The sequence below is a fragment of the Anabas testudineus genome, chromosome 18 (assembly GCF_900324465.2).
Source record: "Anabas testudineus chromosome 18, fAnaTes1.2, whole genome shotgun sequence".
NCBI lineage: Eukaryota > Metazoa > Chordata > Actinopteri > Anabantiformes > Anabantidae > Anabas > Anabas testudineus.
The window spans coordinates 19249801-19268240 of record NC_046627.1 but is presented as its reverse complement, the minus strand read 5'-3'; the positions used below and the strand labels follow the sequence as shown (position 1 = coordinate 19268240).

The window sequence follows — 18440 nt, the reverse complement described above, 5'->3', positions numbered from 1 at the left end:
TACATGTTAGGGTATAAATGATACAAAATATTTCAAATGTTTAATGGTTGACGATAAAGTACATTTAAAATGTATGGTAGTAGCTTAAGTAGATTTTTTGTAGCATTTAATTAAAAATACCTCAGTGTCATCTGTACAGTAATCCTCAGCATGAAAACAAATACTTCATACATGTACCAAAGTGCAGTACTAATACTACTACACACCTAAACAAATACTATTTGTAATGAGTCGTTAAAAAGAACTGATGGAAACTGTTTCCTATTAAATGGGAAATTCAGCATCGTTCTCCAAACATGCGCGAAGTCTGCAGCGTCCCCGACACAGGTTTGACTCCTCACGCTTTCCGTAGGACGTCACCTTCTCTGTCAACATGGCTGCCATCAGGAGCGGGGTGACTCCGGGCTGCTTAGCACGATGTTTCCTGAGACAGACTGGAAAATCGAGACGAGACAGCCATCCACTCTCAGACATTTGGAACCACGTAGGTCCTATTTACAGTATCGCATGTGACACTTCATCCCTGCTTCTGAAGAAAAGACACAGACGATGACTTTCCCCAGCTAACGCGCTAGCCGGCTAGCATCCTCACTGCGTAGTTAGTGCATGTTCTGTGTGACTTTGACAGTAACAGCCTGTGAAGAAAAGAAGTGCTTAATATAACAGTCAAATTACCATGTTTGCACAACAGAACAGCATGGACAGCGCAGGTAGAATCACTGAAATATGTTTTTTAAACAACCAGAACTATTTAATGTCATTGAAATGTTGATGTGGCTCTGCTGGCTAACCAGGCTCTTTAAGCAGCCTTGTCAACAGCTAATGTTACAACACATTTCTCCTGGAATAAAGACACTTGGTCTGGTCATCAGCCACAGGTTTACGAGTTAAGACAGGTTTAAACCTAAACATAAACCTAAATTATTCTGCGGTTCAGTGTAACCCCATATGCCGAGTCCTGTAGAAACAATACTGGAGGTCACAGTATACCAGTCCCGCCTTGAATGGGTAGTGGAAAAGGTGCCATATGGATTCAACCAGCTGAACACTTGGCTTAACTGAGATTTAAGATAATAGTGTTGAATGCAAAAACAGATTTCTTCAGCTCCCACTATCTTTAAAGTAATATAAAATATATTACTGCTATTGTGAAGTAGGTGAGTATATAGCTCAGTATTACAAATAAATAATGCCTCATGGGTCTTTACAGTCTGTGCATCCAATATGTAAACTGTCTCTCTTTAGACTCTTGACTTGCATATGTAAAAGGCATAGGGCAGGCAGTGTGGTGTATGTATTAATGTATGACAAAGAAGGCAAATAAATAATGGCACTTCGTCTCTGGCAGTGTAAATCCCAGGAAGTTCCTTTTCAACTGATGTAATTCTCTAATGCAGCTAATTGATGTAACTGTGACACAGTTACGACCCACAAACAGGATACAAAATTAGCTTGCAGTGCATTGTAAAAACTGACTCCTCTATCTCCAAACAGCGGCTGCTCCAGAGGTCCCATCTTCACACAGTCTTTGAGTGCCACAGTCCTGCCACCAGGACTTTGCTAGGACGCAGACATCATGGGAAGTTCTTGTGGGTGAACACCGTGGCAGTCAGACACAACAGCTCACAGGTGAGTTGGCACGAAGGCGATTAGTCTTATGACAAAGTTACTGTTGCCTAAGGGGCTTCAGTGTACAGCAACTCTATAAAGTATAAGCTTAGTATAAGCTTTGTCAGCTTATCCTTATTAGAGCTCTGATGGAAACAAACTAAGTTGTTTGATTAACTTGAAGTTAATCATATATACTTAGTTAGGCCTAGTAGAGGCCTAACTACTGTATGTGCTTTCATTGTCTGGCAGGTTTGTTTACATAATATGCATAAATGAGATTGATTTAGGGGAGAAAAGCACTTACCGTTTTTCTTTGCAAAAAAACAAGAAAAGCTACTTTTTACTTTTGTTATGCTTTGAAACACCAGCACCAGATCTGATAATGTCCAACCTGCCATTTCTTTGCTATTGTTGAGTTTCAGCAGCTCGGACACCATTACCAGAAACTGGTGATCACAGCATATATATATACATAAAAATGTAATTTAATATGAAACAGTTTATACTTTATTAACTAGATAATTTATTGTGTTTATATGATACACTTCCAAATTTATTCGCAACACTTCAGTGTACCAATACTGCTACAGATATTGGAGAGATAGAATACTACTTTGTTTTGAGTTTATGAACTAAACTGAACTGAAACTAAACTGAAAATCATTTATTGATACTAACTGTATATGGATATGTTCAGACCCCAGCTGAGGATGTCTCTATAGCAGCTCCTGTGGTGGAAGCCCCTGACAGATTTTCAGTCCTAGAGTCCTCGTCCGTCTCTCTGCCCCCTGACCCCGCCATCATCGCCACGCAGCCAGTCACTGAACAGGTGGGTGAGACTTCACATGAAGTTAAATCATCTCTGTACGGCCTCATTTACCTTCTGATATGTGTGATGTGATGCCATTTTCATTGTTAATTTCAGATCGCAGTTGACACCATTGCCGTGGCAGCACCAGTAGGACACAGCTCTGTTGCTCCTGACCCCACCCATGTTTTAACGCAGCCAGTTATTGAGCAGGTGGCTGATGTTGCACCAACCGCAGTGGAGGTTCTGCAAGCTGTGACTGCAGAACCCACTTTGGCAGAGTTGGGACTGGCTGGTTACACACCAGTGGGACTGATCCAAAACTTGTTAGAGTTCATGCACGTTGATCTCGGTTTGCCCTGGTGGGGGGCTATTGTTGCAGGTAAGCACATACTGTGTTGACTTAAATTGGATTAAAATTGACATTCAGGTAGTCAAGACAAATAATATTAGTATTGTGTGGTGATTCTTCTTATAAATCTTCTACCCCACGAAGGAACGGTACTGGCTCGCTTGGCTGTGTTTCCAGTCATAGTGAAGGGCCAGAGGGAGGCGGCCAAACTGAACAATGTCCTGCCTGAAATGACCAAACTCACCAACAGGATGAACGAGGCCAAACAGAGTGGAAACAAATTTGATTGTAAATTTCTCACTATTCTGTCTCCATTGCATTTATCTTTTGAACAGTCACAGTACAAATGTGCATGTTTTTGTCCATTGTCCAACTGTTGTTCATGAGCTGTTTTCTTTTTTTTTTCTGGTACAGTTGCTAAAGCCTACTCTGACCTGAACTTGTTCCAGAAGAAACATGATGTGAATCCACTCCGTGGTTTCCTGGTTCCTTTGGTGCAGGTTGGTATTCTGATTTATTTTTATATTTGCTTGTGTGTGTTTCCTTTTTTAAAGTTCTACCTGATAAGTGAATGATGCGTTACAGGGCTGATATAAAGTTATCTGACTGGCACTAATATGAGTTTAAGCTATTCAAAGTACTTTATTGTGGAACTGTGTTTGTGATTTGTAGCTCTTATTCTCACACATAATGTTCAAACTGTTCATGATCAGAATATATCCCTTATCCATCTGTTCTCTTAGGCACCAGTTTTCATCTCTTTCTTCGTCGCACTGAGGAAGATGGCCTATCTTCCAGTGCCCAGCATGCAGACAGGAGGTCTGCTGTGGTTTCAAGACCTGACAGCAGCAGATCCTTTTTATATTCTACCTCTGGCCGTCACTGGAACCATGTTCTTCATCCTGGAGGTGAGGCTGTTCTTATGTAGCTTATCAGAGGGAAACAAAGATTAAAGCTACAGTAAAACACTTTGAAACATTATTATTTGTATTTTTCAGTACTTTGATAAAAATATATAATTCTTATCATTATACAGGACAGAATTAACAACTTTAATTATGGCAACATTCTCATTATAAATAGACTGGTAGTTTGCATTAGTTGTTATGATCTCTTTTATAAACTGCTCTTGCTCACTGCAGTGTTGCTTTTACTGTTTCAGTTGGGAGCAGAGTCGGGTATCGACAACCCCAATCTGCGAACCATGAAGACTGTGTTCAGGATCATGCCCCTTGTCATCCTCCCACTCACTATGAACTTCCCCACGGTCTGGTTTTGTTCTTGTTCTTGTAATTCGGCGCCATATCACGCATATCTCAGTGTCTAAAATCCCTTTCTCCTCAAACTAACTTCAGGCGGTGTTTACCTACTGGATGACGTCCAACTGCTTCTCCTTGGGTCAAGTCGCTCTACTCAGACATCCTCTGATCAGAAAGAAGCTGAGAATCCCAGACAGGATCAAGCATCCATCCTCCACCATGCCCCAGAATGAAGGCTTCATCACAAGCATAAAGAACGGTTTGTGATGAACATAAATGGGATTTATACACATGATCACATAAATTATTAAATCACATAAAGTGATTGTTTAATTGTATTTTAAAATGAACAAATTTATCACAGTGTCACTTTCTCCTTGTTGTAACTCTGATTTGTTCTTCAGGCTGGAAAAATGCTCAGCTGGCTCAGCAGCTGGAAGAGAGAGAGAGGAGGATCAAAGGTCATCTGGACCTCGCTGCCAAAGGTCAGTTCTTTGAGGACTTTTGTTTTCTTGTTCATTTTTATTTTTACACTGTATGACTTAGGATGAAATCATAGACACAAAGGAATACAATAGAATTGTCAAGGTTTTATAAAATTATCACACTATGTAATAATTCAGTACTAGCTGTTTGCTTTTTTCTTAGGGATGACTTGATTCACAAGTGGAGAACACGCACTCCCCCTTGTGGCAGTAGCCAGTTATTGACACCAACAATATATGGATCAGTATGAAAACTGATAATCAATGGAAACTGCACTGTGAGGATTTTTAAGGCTGTTAACGGCTTTATATTTTACTATGAGTAAACATAGATTTTAATTTATCAAACAAATATCTGCCTCTGACAAAGGCCACTACATTTAAAATTATCTTTGATCTGTTTAGGTTTTAGAACAGTTAGACACACTTTTTAAGATGGTCCCTCTGAACTAATAAATCATCAGAGGCAGCAAACAGTGCAATGTTTGCTTCAAAGACCAGTGACTTTATTATATAAGAAAATAATTGGTAGATAAATAAAAGTAATCATCAGTTGAAGCCTGGTTTTAGTAAACAAGCAAATGTTTAGTCTCTACGGTTTTCTGTATATTGTTTCCAGACATTCAGATGTGTACAGTATAATATCGACATCGAGATCTCACCAGTTAGAGAGTAAAATGTGCACTTGACTCTGATTTTGTAGCTCTGTACTGAAATTATGAATGTTTATACAACAAATGGTGTTCTTTCTGTTTTTCTCCACAGGTCCACTGAGACAAACTTTCACCCACAATCCCATCCATCAGACTCCTCCCATGGCTGCAGCATCAGCTAAAGATAAGACAGCCAATAAGAAGGTGAGGCCATGGAAGGACACTGTTGTATAAGTCTGAATATGAACATAATTCATGTACATATGTGTGGGTGAAAGAGCAGATAGATTGTGTATGGGTTGTTATAATGGATTATTCTAATTAAAATGTAAACTCTGCCTCACACTAACCACGTCAATATTGTCATGATTTCTGAGCACACAACACATTAAACCACGTCCCCAGAAACGTGGGAAGCAAATCTGAGGGAACGGTCGATTTTTGTGTCCACAAGTAATTTTATTATAAATACATTTTTGCATTTAAATGCCCGTGTTTGAGTCATACTCTGCATAAAAAAAGTACATCTGTGTAAAAATAGCCCTTTACTTCATTAGAACCTGCAGCTGACAGTAAAAAAAAGTGTGTATGAACCTTTTCTTGAGTGACTGAATGTGTCTAATCTCTTTAACTATTTCTCTTTGTGCAAATTGTGACAATACAAGTCTTGTTTCTATAGTCAGCAGTGTTTTTAGTCTCAAAGATGCTCCCCTGTCCACTTAAAAAACCATAATTATAAAATCACAATGCATTTCTGCAATTTCACAGAAAATACTTGCATTGATGTATAAATTAAATAATTCTCTACTAATACATACAGTTCTGTATTTAAATCAGATGTTGATTTCTTCAGGAGTTCATTAAAGAGTTCTCTCTGAAGTGACAGTCAGCTACAGTCAGACTTTGCCACAAACACCCGGGGGGGTCATCATTGATTCATACATTAACATTATCACCGGGGTGATGATCGACATGTCAGGAAAGTGGATCTGGCTTAAGCCCAAACGTTTGTCCATTGAGGCTTTGATGGGACAGCAAGAGTTCAGGTCGAGCCTCTGTCTGTGTGTCGTCTGTCTTCCGCAGTGGGTTTAAACCAGATGTTTCTATTCTGCTTTGTCCTCATCCATCTCGGTCAGAACAGAGTAGCACACCTTCTGAATCAGCACACCAGATTTAGCTGAAAGAGGTAGAGACAGTAGAAAGGTATTTACCAATAAAAGGTCAATAAACAGCTCAGGACCAGATTCAAGATGAACACACTGTACATAACTTACATAATATTCATAGGAAATAATTTACTTTCTGCAAACAGGTGACTTAAAATACAACCTGCCATGCATTTACTTTGAGGCTATCAATAGATTGATATGATAGTGCTATTTATTCTTTATTTTCATCCTAAAGGTAAATTGCAACCTCGACAGACTGATAGAAAACCATAAAACAGTGAAGAATCCAAATAATATATATAACATCAAATAAACACTGAAATAAGTGCAGAATATCAATCAATATCTGTTGAGTTACACTTTATAAGAATTGCATAGATTACTAACATTATGTACTTTAGTAGTGCAAATTAGTACATACCGGACAGTAATAACCAAGATGGCATTGAATTTGAGGTTGTTCAATTATAATTATAACAATAGTACTTAATTCAAATCCTTCATCCTCTGGATCCTTTTAAATATAAACACAAAACTGCTGGCCATACTGAGCTCCTCTTACCAATGAAGCTCCGTAGCCACAGCGGCCTCTTATGTGCAGGAGTGCGGCAGCAGAGGAAGTAAACGGGCACTCCTGAGAGGGCGATCCCGACACCGATCAGAGAGTTGATCGTGTCGCTGTAGAGCGGCACCACCACCAGGAAGACGGTGAGGAGACAGAAAATGATGGGGTATATGAGACTGAGCTGTGGGAGAAAGAGAGAGGAGAGGTAATGAAAATCTGACATGTAGGTATGGTATTATTAAAGTTATTAAAAAACAACCTGGATGGGAAAAGACAAACTGAACTGAAAATCAATTTAAGTACCATGTTTTTAGTCTGTTAGGCTTTTAAAAATGTCATGAATTAGCAGATCTGATACAGCGAGAGGCTGTTACACATTGTTGGAGCTAAACAATAGACGTATGAGCCTCCTTTGTTTTGAGACTGTGGAACTTTTAACAGATGTTTGTGTGGCGTTTGTAGAGGTCAGGAAACGGTGCACTTCTTAAAAATGCTGAGATGTATTTTAGTTTTTGTTTTTGTGGAAAAAGAAAATGCCACCCCTTACAGTTATTTTTAGTAACAGCGTCAGTACTTAATGGAAAACACATCCACTCTGTAGTCAGCTCCTTGTCGTAGCTTCAGACCACGTTAGCTGCTTCTGGCACCACACAGCCAAATCTCAGTATAATCAAACTATAGGAAACCATTGCATTGTGGGTAATGCCCTTACCTTCAGAGGCCTATTTCTGTCTGGCTGCTTCCAGCGCAGATACAGTTGCCCCAAAATGGACAGACCTACAAACAACCAGTAGCTGAAGCTGTAGTAGTTTATTAACCTGAAGACATCTTCCACACACAGGTATATCAGCGCCATGATGCCCTGCAGTGGCACACGAGACACAGTGTGAGTGAGAAATGTGGGAAGGACTGTAAAAAGCTAGATAACAGAAGTTAAAAGGATGTTAAGGGCTGACTGACGTTGAAGAGCAGTGCCGGGATGGGAGTGTAGCGGTGGACATGGATCATGCATAGGTAGTCGGGCAGGTGGCCCTCTCTGGAGCCCACGAAGAACAGCCTTTTAAGACACAAACATAAGCAACAGAGTGGTGATGATGGAGCATGCTGAGTGAGCGTGAGTGGGGTTTTGCTGCAGAATGTATACAAATCTAATCTCTTAAAGGCAGAAACACTGACCTGGAGGCAGCCAGGATGGAGGCGTTGAGTCCTCCGAAGCAGGATAGAGCCACAGCAAGAGGAATAGTCCAGTTCATCACACCAAACACCTGGTCTGCAAATGTCTGGGAGGAGAGAAAGGAAGAGACTTTAATAATATCTGCACCTGCAATTACACCGTTTGTATGTCAGGGCTGAAGGCGGGTGATTTATTGAGCATGACTGACACTTACCACAGCTACAGCATCACTGTCTAGGATTGCATTGATGGGGAGGATGGTGTAGTAGGCCACGTTGGTCAGGATGTAGATCACTGTTACTACAGGCATGGAAATAGCAATGGCCAGTGGCAGGTTCCTGTAATTCACACAAGAAAACAGCAGAGGGAAGCAGAACAGAGATATGGAGGCTGAATGAAGTGAAGTGAAGTGAAAGATCATTTGGGAGTCTCCAGGTCAAGAGCCGATTGACCTCTTGGGTCAGGGGAGGATGATTGACAGATAATCTGCCTGGGAACTCCTGTGATCCAATCACATGTGCAGTCTTGTTTCGTCTTATCAGCGTTTGGCTGCACGAATCACAGTAGAAAGCTCAAACGCTCGCTCCCACACACATACTTTCAATGTGGCTTTACAACGGGACATCAACAACAGACGTCCTCCATATATTTTCTTTCTCGAGTTCGTCATCTCTTTTTATTGTTTATAGCTGAACAGATTCTTTCTTATGGACATTTCAGGAGGATGATTTAACCAATAGTGTCATGTAGCAGCATGTATGCTGCAATGTGATGCTGTTTATACTGCACTGAAGGGAAATGTTGGAATAATTATAAACTAATAATAGAAAAAAGTGTCTAAGACAATAATAACTGCTAGATTTTAGTAGAATGTGTGTGTTAAATACCAGAATGAGGCAAATCTTGAGATGATGATGATCAAAATGTGAACTAATAATAATATTCCTTCAAAATCAACAACACTGACTCATCTAGCACTAATTGAATGTCTTGTACGATCTCACTTTCAAAATCGCTGACCTGCAACACAGCCAGTGTTCCTTTGTAATTTGTGTGTGTCCATAAAGATTGATAGAGTACTTATTCCAATTAGTCTTGTTGTGTGTTGACACATGAATTTGGTCCAGGTTATAGTGTCATCATCACATCAACGTTTTTTATGACACGTGCAAAACGTACGACATCTGTCTGAGCAGGCAGCATCTAAGTAAAACCTTCCAGAGCTGCTGGTCCTCACAGTCCTCACAGAACTGAGCTGTGTGCTCTTAGTTTTGTTTTACTACATTAAGAATTGATAATGTCTGTTCACAGACACAGTTTAATTGGTTACTCATTCCCAAATATTTGTAGTTGTTTGGCCAGTAAAGTGAAAGAAATGTGTAAAAACATTCTATCAGAGTGAGTTATTACACCTAGAGGGTGTTTCAAAATCTGGTTTTCTTCTGAAACACATTAGTAGACGCTCAATTGGCCTCATTCCCCGAGTATTTCGGTTTCTGGCCTCCTCACCTCTCTGGGTTTTTGATCTCCTCTGTGACAAAGTTGAGGGTGTCCCATCCAGAGTAGGAGAACAGAGCCGAGTACAGAGCCAGAGCGATGTCCCCTGGGTCCTGAGATGAGCCATAGAACAAGCCTTCAAAGTTCTGTGTGTGACCTGGAAAACACAGGAATTCATGTCTTAGTCTCCGAGCAGCAGTTTGAAGAAATTATTACAGAGTCGTCATTTCTCATTATGAAACCAGTCTACGGCAGATTTAATTTTTTTTTCAAATGTAAGACAAGAGTTGGTGATGGCTTGAGCACCTTGTCCGATTTTCACCAGGCCAGTGATGATGACGGCAATGAGAGCGATAACTTTTGCATAGGTGAAGATGTCCTGGACCCTGGTGCCCCACTTTACATAAGCACAGTTCACAAAGGTCAGCAAGCCTGAGAAGAAACACAGTAAGATCATAAATAGGCATTTATTACTCACACACACACACACACACACACACATGAATTGTTTAACAATCCCAGTGGTGGCATTTGCTCTGTACACTGAGCGTCTGCCAGCAGGTTTCCGTGTGACACTTTGGCTGATTTAAGGAAACACTGCTGCTGACTCAAGCAGACCGGCCTGTTGTTTTTCAGACGAGGAAACAGCTGAGTGCAGCACACACAACCTCACACACTGAGTCTCTCTTACACATACACACAAGACCACACAGGTACAATCATGGAGACAAAATATAAAAGTTGGAAAGAAGAGACCACCATTGATCTGATGACCTTGTGTATTTCTGCTTTCCCTCTGTGATTTGTGACTATTTTCACTCATTGACAAATGGTCTCAGTCTCTTTATTTACTGAATTCCTTCACTTTGAGTATCGACGTCCTTGGAAAACATGTTTTTGTGCTTCTCCCTGTGACTTATCTCTGCTTGACTCTGTATCAGCACATGATCCCTCACAGTCCATAAACGTGGAGATAGTAAGACACAGGATGTCCGCTGGTTTTCAAAGAGCTGGTGGTTACAGCACTGACTTGTCATAGATAATACTTCTTGTAATGATAATGTGATTAATTTCTCTCGTTTCTGTCAAGACAAAAGTCTTATTAACACTGATAGAAGAAATTGAATTGCAGACAAGCTTATTATCTCCACAGTAGCATCAAGTTCATAGCAATCCCACTCAGATACACTTATCACTGCTCACTAATTTCCACATCACCCTCGCGAACACTCAGGATTACATCATCGGCCCCTCTACCCTGCTGGCCACTGTAACGCTTCCAGTCGCAGTGAGGAGACGAATCATAACACTATCATCTTCCACTGCGTTGACAGGTGGACGATCATAACACCCTAGTTCCCAACAGGGGTCTCGGTCAAACAAGACGAAACACAACGCCTCGAGTGGAGGCGACCGGCGATCAGCGGTGGAGAAGGAGACTGTGCCGCACAGAAGTAGAGGTGTGGTGTGTTGACAGTGAAAGGTTAGAAGGCTGGGAGGTGTTGGAAACACTGTGGGCCAGATGTGAGGTCAAATGGAAATCTTCAACACCTTGTTCACTAACTGGGAACTCTGGACTCCAGCTGCTACACAGGTTTTAGTTAACATGAAATTGAAATTGATTTTACTGCTGTAGGATAGAAAATAAGTAAGTAAGTCAAAATTTGGCCTTTGGCACTTAACGTAAACGTAAGTTAAATTAAAGATGATAATCCTATGTACAGCAGTGTGTTCCTTCGTCTATCAGGGTGCAGAGATACCATAAAACCTCATTGAGGCGTTATCACTCAGATTGAGTGTGCTGGACTTTTTGTTACTGAAAAATGAGAAGTTCTTACTCAGTAATCAAATAAATCAAGAGGATTTTTGTTTATTCTTCAACTGTATAAGAAATATAAATCTTGACTTACCACAAGTGTGATATGAGTCAGGATTTTCTAGATGTTATATGTCAATTCAATTCTAACCTGATTCATTCATGATTTAAACTTTATTTATGGGACATAAATGGGCTCAAGTACAATGTGGCCAACTTATTTCTCATGAGAATTTCTTCCAACTCACAAAAGTGTGTGGGATGTAATAAATTTAAAAATTGTTTCTCATTTGAACCATAATAAGATTAATCTTATCTGTGTTTCAAAGCAAAAGTTGTTTGATGTCTACATTCACTAGAGTATAGTTTCTTTATCTTTCTCCAGTTGTGAAGTGAGATCGTCACTGACGAGACTCAGATTTAATTTTACTTTGAGGCTTCACTCCCGTGCTGAGCTGTCAGCAGCCTGTTAGCCTCTCAGGTCAGAGTCTCACTGCAGTGAGGACTTTATCTCACAGCTATCAGCACTTTTAGTCCTCCTCAGAGCACAACTTATCGGTGTGTGACACAACTATGTACAGTATGCACGTGCATTCATGCTTTTCATCTAGGTATGTGGATGAATGGATGATTAATATTTATTGCAAATGAGGACTTCATGTTGCCCTAATGAGCTCTCTGTCTGTTCTCGTGTCAGTGGCCGGTCGCCTGAGTGGCGGGATTGATTAATTCAGTTTCTCAGCTTTACGGGACACACCCTCGCAAAACGGGTACCTCTACATTTAGATTTAGTTTTACTCCACATGACTGAATCTGTGCTCTGAGATTGAGTAAAATGGCTTTTTCCATTAGTTTACCTCAATTCCTCTTTCATCTGGGTCTTAGTGCTGAAGACCTGCTGACCTCAGCTGTCATGTCACCATTTTTCACTTCTCTAGTCTCAAAGCTCACGTGATGTGAAACCAGCAGTGGCTCTGACAGACACTGGTTATGTGTCACTTGTTCACTGACTCATCTCTCATTCTCATCAACATTTACCACACATTAACACGCTCCAGATGTGTACTTACATATACAAGCAGCAGCCAGCAGCCTGTTGGCCAAGTACGGAGCTACACAGGTGGGGAAGATGGGCTGCATCATGTAGTTGGAGAACGTGATGGCTATGACAGCTTGGCTGGTTGGCTCGATGATCAGCAGCGACGTCCACAAGCGGATGAAAGCTGGGAAACCCCCAAAAGCCTCCAGGATGTAGGCATAGGAGGCCCCCGACTTGGTGATAGTGGTCCCCAGCTCAGCATAGCACAGGGCCCCAAACACAGAGAAGATACCGCCAATGGTCCACACCACAAGAGAAAGGCCGTAGGAAGCGCTGTGGATGAGGACACCTTTGGGTGACACAAAGATCCCGGACCCGATCATGTTGCCCACAATCAGGCAGACCCCATTGAGGAGAGAGATCTCCTTCTTCAGCTTCATGGACTCCTGAGAGCCTTCAGACTTCACAGATGGGGGACCACCGTTGGTCACCTCTTGTGTTGGGGCAGGGCTGTAGGATGCCATTGTTCGTGTTTTGTTGGTTTATTAATTAATTAGCAAACGGGTTCGGTTTAAATTGAGAGTTTTTCGTCCTGGAGTGAGACTGAAGATTTAAGCGTTTCCCTCAGTTATCTCTGGTCCTCTCCTCCCATCTGTGGAGGCAACACACAAGATATTAGTGATGCTTACCATGCAGACTCAATTGTCATAGCAGACCGTGCTTCTGCTGCTCATCTGGTCAAACAAAAACATTTTTACATGCCAGGAACACTAATATGGGAGCAAGCATGCAAAAGACAGACATAATGCCACGCTAGTGTGGACACTGTTGTGGATAAGGGAGCGGTTTTGTGGATTGTGGAGCCATTAGGCTGCGCTGTAAATGGCCTTTTAAGGTTGAGTGTATTGACAGAGACAGAGGGAGAGGAGCAAACACACCACATGCCTGAAAACACCAGCTCTGCTTTAGTAACCACAAGCTGAGGAAGAAATACTGAATGAAACACACACATGCACACTTTGACTCGCAGAGGGCCGCCAAGCCACCCGTCCACCTACGTTCACATGCAGAGTTTGAGTGTGTCAGCATAGTGGCAGGTCACATGTTTTCCAAAGTTCATTATCATCAGCATGTATGGAGTTTAATAATGAGACAGACACACGTCAAGGAAGCATGTTCATCCACTTTTCTGCATCACTGCTCTCAGTAAGTTAATGTCGCTCTGTGTGGCAAACGAGGCTCCAACCTCCTACGACGTAAAGTACACACTTTAAAAAGGATTTGCCTCAAACACAGTTGCTGTTAATGGAGTTTTGAATGGGAAACCACTTATTACTTTGAAGCTATATTAAGTTTTCAATCCACGTGTGACTGAAAGATGAAACCATGCCTAATCATCCAGAGTATGTTTGGCAGAAAAGTAAAAGTAAAGGTTTAGACGTAGCTGTTTCAAGGTTATGTCAGTGTCTATCTGTAGGGTTTTGTTTTCTATCTCTAGTTATTATGGCTACATATAGACATCCCGAAAGGAACAGAAATGTCTTCTGGTCTGCTCAAACATTTCGTGGTGAGTAGAGACAGACAGTGATAGATTAAATACGTAGACTGCAGAAATACATCTGACAGAGATTTAGATAAAAAGAACAATGAGGTGTAAAGATAGTGAACTGAAGACTCTAGCAGCAGGCTAATTCATTCGGAGTGATATAAAAGAGAGAGAGAGTCCCAGAGAGAGAGGATTACCAAAAAAAGTGAGATAACCTGCCATCGACACAGGTCACTGCACATTTAACCAGATTTTAAGAATTTAGATTAGAAACAAATAAAGCAGTGTGAAGCTCATAAGCAGAAGTGCATTTACCTTTACACAGCAGGCGCAAGATCAGCAACACGTGGATTCCTTCAAGGAGTAACTGCAAGAGAAGGAGGACAGTAGTTTTGTGTCCTTGCATGTAATCAAGCTAATACCACAGACACTGAGAGGCGAGGCTCTTTCAGAAAAAGCAGTACAAGGTCCAAATCCTGATAAACAGAGCTTCGTGAGTTACTCAAGGTTACATCCTGGACCAAGAAAGCCCTCTCGATCCAGCGTTTAATGTCAGTGAGGTGATTCAGCTCCCATTAGAAGGAAGTAATAAAGTATGGATCAATGAACATTATCTTTTTTATTATTATAATGAGGATTTGGTTTGTTTTATAGGTGAGTGAGGTAATTATTTGAACTGATATTTGGACTAAAAGTCTTCTTATTGACATTACTCAGATGAGGTCTCACCAGATCTGGTTTAAAGGATGTTTTTGTCAGTGCTACAAGGCTTTTAGGCGCATGCGGAAAGATATTCCAGGTTAATAAATGATAAGTGTGCTGCCCAGGTGTTGTAAACCAGGCAATAAGCGTCATCTGTAACTGTGTCACTTACATGTAGAGCCTGTTTTGACCTCATACAGTGGAGAACAAGTAGCTGTTTGCTCACCTGCAGGCGCGTCTCAGCCCGGCTCGGACCCTCTGGACTGCCCAAAAAAAACGCGTAACAGCGGTGTTCATTGAACGCACCAAATGTGTCCCTTTAAATGAGTTTCATCACTTGTCCTCGCCACCTCTCCGTGTCATGGTACTTTGTGTCCGTGTCCCTCAGTAAGAAGCTGAACCCCGTCGTGCGTCTTCCTGCTCGGTCTTCCCTCTTCTGCGCTCATCAGCTGATGAACTTGAGGTTTTTATGTACTTCTGGTTTCCACTTCACTGCCAAGGAAACAGGTCGAAGCACAGAGGAGGGGGAAGACCTTAATTTCCTCGCATTGTGTAAACTGAGTGAGTTTCGCCTTGAACTTGTGGGTTTTTAATTAAATTATCTCGCACATCAAACAGCTGTCATCATCATGGAGTAACTGGGCTGTTAGAGACTTTATTATGTAAATGTACCAGTGAATTAAGAGAGACATTTTACAAAAGCTGTGTTTAAATTGAGGCGTTTCTAATAGAAACCTCGTTATCTTTCTCTAGAATCATTCACTTTGATGATAAAAGCTAGAGACCTTTTTGATTTTGGTTGATTTGATTGTCTTTTCCCGCAGCTCAGGAAAACACACTTAATAAATGATAATAATAATAATACTATTAGTTATAGTCATAGGTATTGTGTTAATTATTTCTCCGCTATATAGAACATTATAAATAAAAGTATTGTCAATATGTAATAAAATGATTATGTGTCACAGAGTTGCACTTGTTTGATGAGACCAGACTTTGTACCAAAGCTCCCTCTTGTGGATTTTAACAATACTGAAGGACATTTTTCTCTATGGCCCATAGATGGTGTCTCTCAGGACTCCTCACATAGTTCCAGTTCACTTTATTTACAAATCTTATATGAGACCCGAGAACAGATAATGAAAATTAGGGACCAATTAAAAAAGATCAAAAAGACCTGAAACAAAAGATCAAATTGTGGAGACACTTTACTTGAATTTCCCAAATTAGCATGTACAATAGTACACAAACGTGTATTTATTCATAATAAACTGTATAAAGCAGTTTTACACAGATTATTTATTATTTCATTACAGATTTTTTTTTCGTGTATAATTGTTCTATGAAAACATTATAGAGGTGTTTCACAACATTGTAATTGTGACATAATTAAAATGACTTGTTATACTTTTACATACATTTGTTGCACATTTATATAATTACAAAGTAGGAGTAAGGTTGCTCCTATTAGGTCTTGCGTAATATGTATACTTACAGCATTTTCTATTTTTTGCAGATTTTGTTTAAGACAATTATAAAAGTTTTCACACACAATAGCGTTCAGTTAAAAAGCAGCACTTGTTTTTGTTCTTTCCTGTTATGGAGATGTTTTCATTTAGATGGCAGCTATAATTAAAATTGCATAATCAAATTAATTACTGATGGTAAATAAACAACTTCTTTGTCTTTTAAATAGATCTTTCCTCATTGGTAGGTAAAATACACAATTAACATGACCTTTAACTCCTTTTCAAACTTCAGTCCTTCTCAGTGAAGATGCCTGACGTCTAAAAAGAGTTGATTGATGTTTACTGATTAGTGATAAACGGGTTACAAGAGATCAATGCCTACAAACATCCCCACCACACCTGTGGACTGTTGGATGAACCCCCACTCGTTGGCTTCTTTCTTAAATTGAAAACTATTAAAATGACTTTTTTTTTGTCTTTTTTGTTTTTTTTGATTGAGACACGTCCCTTGTCGTTTCAGGAACGCTTGTGGACAAACTTCTCACACATGGCTCCTTTCACTCCTTTTGTCCTCCTCTCTGCCCTGGCCATTCTTTCCCTTGGTTACCAGTTGTCATGGTTTCAGGAGCCCCTGTAGGCTAAAAACTGGAGGGATTAAAGGCGGCCATTTTGGGGACAGCTGGGCCAGGTTGGTCCCTGTTGCCCCCTGTCCCGCTCCCAGTCGCCGTGGGGGGAAGAGGGGTGGCATTGTGTGGGGATTAGAGCTTCCTGTGTGTCAGCTCATTACATGGGGTGGGAGGAGGGGGGGAGTACAGGGGTGAGGGAGCGAGTAGAAAGAGTGAGGGAGAGAAATAAAAGAGAAAATAAAAGAGAGTGCGTTTGAAAGAGAGTATGACACACAGAGGGGAGGGAAAGGCAGGGGAGGGAGGGATGGAGGTGGCGGCCTCTACAGCTGCACCCTCAATCACACTCATACAGGCTCTGATTATCCTTTTCACACACACACACACACACACACACACACACACACAGTACTGGGGAAACATATTAAAAGACACTGAGGAAAAAAAGGCAGAATTAGGAGACAGCTAGCCCAGCGCCTCAAACAAAGGACTCCCGATTCAGACACGCAGTGAGCTGAGAAAACTCACCAACAGTGTACATGCAGGCGCACACAGAATAAAGAGTCATGGAGTCATGCAAACAGAATACTTAAACAGATAAACTCATTCACAGAGACACAGACTTAAGCTAAACCCATATAATAAAAAAAAACAAAACACACAGACAGACAACAAACAGGTCTCCGCTTCACGACACAGTGTTTTATTTATCTTTTATACATGACATATTGGGAACACATTTTGTCATAGCTACTAAAAAAGAGGTTCACCAAAGGTAGACCAAAGCATACAAATACAAAACTGGACTTAGCTGGAATGCAGTGAGTGCAGACAATTTCTGCAGGAGCAGAAAACTCTCAAGTGCTTTGAGAGAGAAGAGCGGAGGGGAAAGGGTGGGAGGAGGAAAATACAGGAAAGGGAGCTACAGTGGACGGGGCTCATCTTTGTTGTTGTGCATCTGCAGATCAACAACAAGAAAAAAACGTTTACAATCATAAGTATGAATAAGGTAATTTGCTGCTAGCAAAGTTTACAGCTATAAGTACAGTGTGGATAACGAGAATACAGTTAATCTAACACAGTCATCTCCATCATTATTGTTATCAACACCATCATGGTTATTATCATTGCTAACTTTGTTTCAGTAGGTGTTTCGGCAGCACGGGACACATTGCAACTCGCAGTGCAACTCGGGCACATCAGAAACATGTATTCAGCAGCATCGCATTAAAAAAAAAGAAAGAACACAGTAAGGATAAAAAGGCATAAAATGTAACCGCAGCTCACATTCACAAACACTGGCCATTACTAATTTGGCCTGTTTTGGTAAAATTCTGGACCCTCCTGGTATTCAAATCAGCTTATACTGGTTGTTTGATATTATGCAGTATGTGCTGAAGTCGGTGTCAGCAAAAATGCAAAAACAATGAATTCTCATATGTGAAGATAAGGCCTCACTGTGGTTTTTCAAATACAAAAATATGTAGCTAAAATACTACATTCACAAATCTCTTGTAATGGTTCTACAGTATAAAGTACGTAGATCTATCTTCCTAATACAAAAGGTAAACATGAATTAGATTTAAAAATGCTAAAAACTAATCTTATTCTAGAAAGAAGATACATTCCTTTGTCAGGACAATTTAAAAACTGACAGCAGTTATTCAGCCAA

At 40.7% G+C, this 18440-nt stretch overlaps 2 protein-coding genes across 2 annotated transcripts; one reads left to right on the top strand and one right to left on the bottom strand.

The window, feature by feature from the left end:
• Positions 1-342: 342 nt before the first annotated feature.
• Positions 343-5517, top strand: oxa1l (OXA1L mitochondrial inner membrane protein). The gene is made up of 11 exons (XM_026352980.1): positions 343-484; positions 1495-1629; positions 2309-2440; positions 2537-2801; positions 2916-3059; positions 3186-3271; positions 3515-3679; positions 3934-4038; positions 4127-4289; positions 4435-4515; positions 5281-5517. Exons 1-11 carry the CDS (start codon positions 374-376, stop codon positions 5400-5402), a joined length of 1509 nt encoding a protein of 502 aa, XP_026208765.1. The 5' UTR covers positions 343-373; the 3' UTR covers positions 5403-5517.
• Positions 5518-5812: 295 nt separating this feature from the next.
• Positions 5813-15107, bottom strand: slc7a7 (solute carrier family 7 member 7). The gene is made up of 11 exons (XM_026352981.1): positions 14903-15107; positions 14290-14341; positions 12460-13080; positions 9880-10005; positions 9586-9730; positions 8291-8414; positions 8079-8182; positions 7863-7959; positions 7615-7764; positions 6900-7083; positions 5813-6345 (listed from the first exon to the last, which is right to left on the bottom strand). The coding sequence occupies exons 3-11, from the start codon at positions 12950-12952 to the stop codon at positions 6272-6274; spliced, it is 1497 nt and encodes a 498-aa protein (XP_026208766.1). The 5' UTR covers positions 12953-13080; positions 14290-14341; positions 14903-15107; the 3' UTR covers positions 5813-6271.
• Between the last annotated feature and the right edge of the window lie 3333 nt (positions 15108-18440).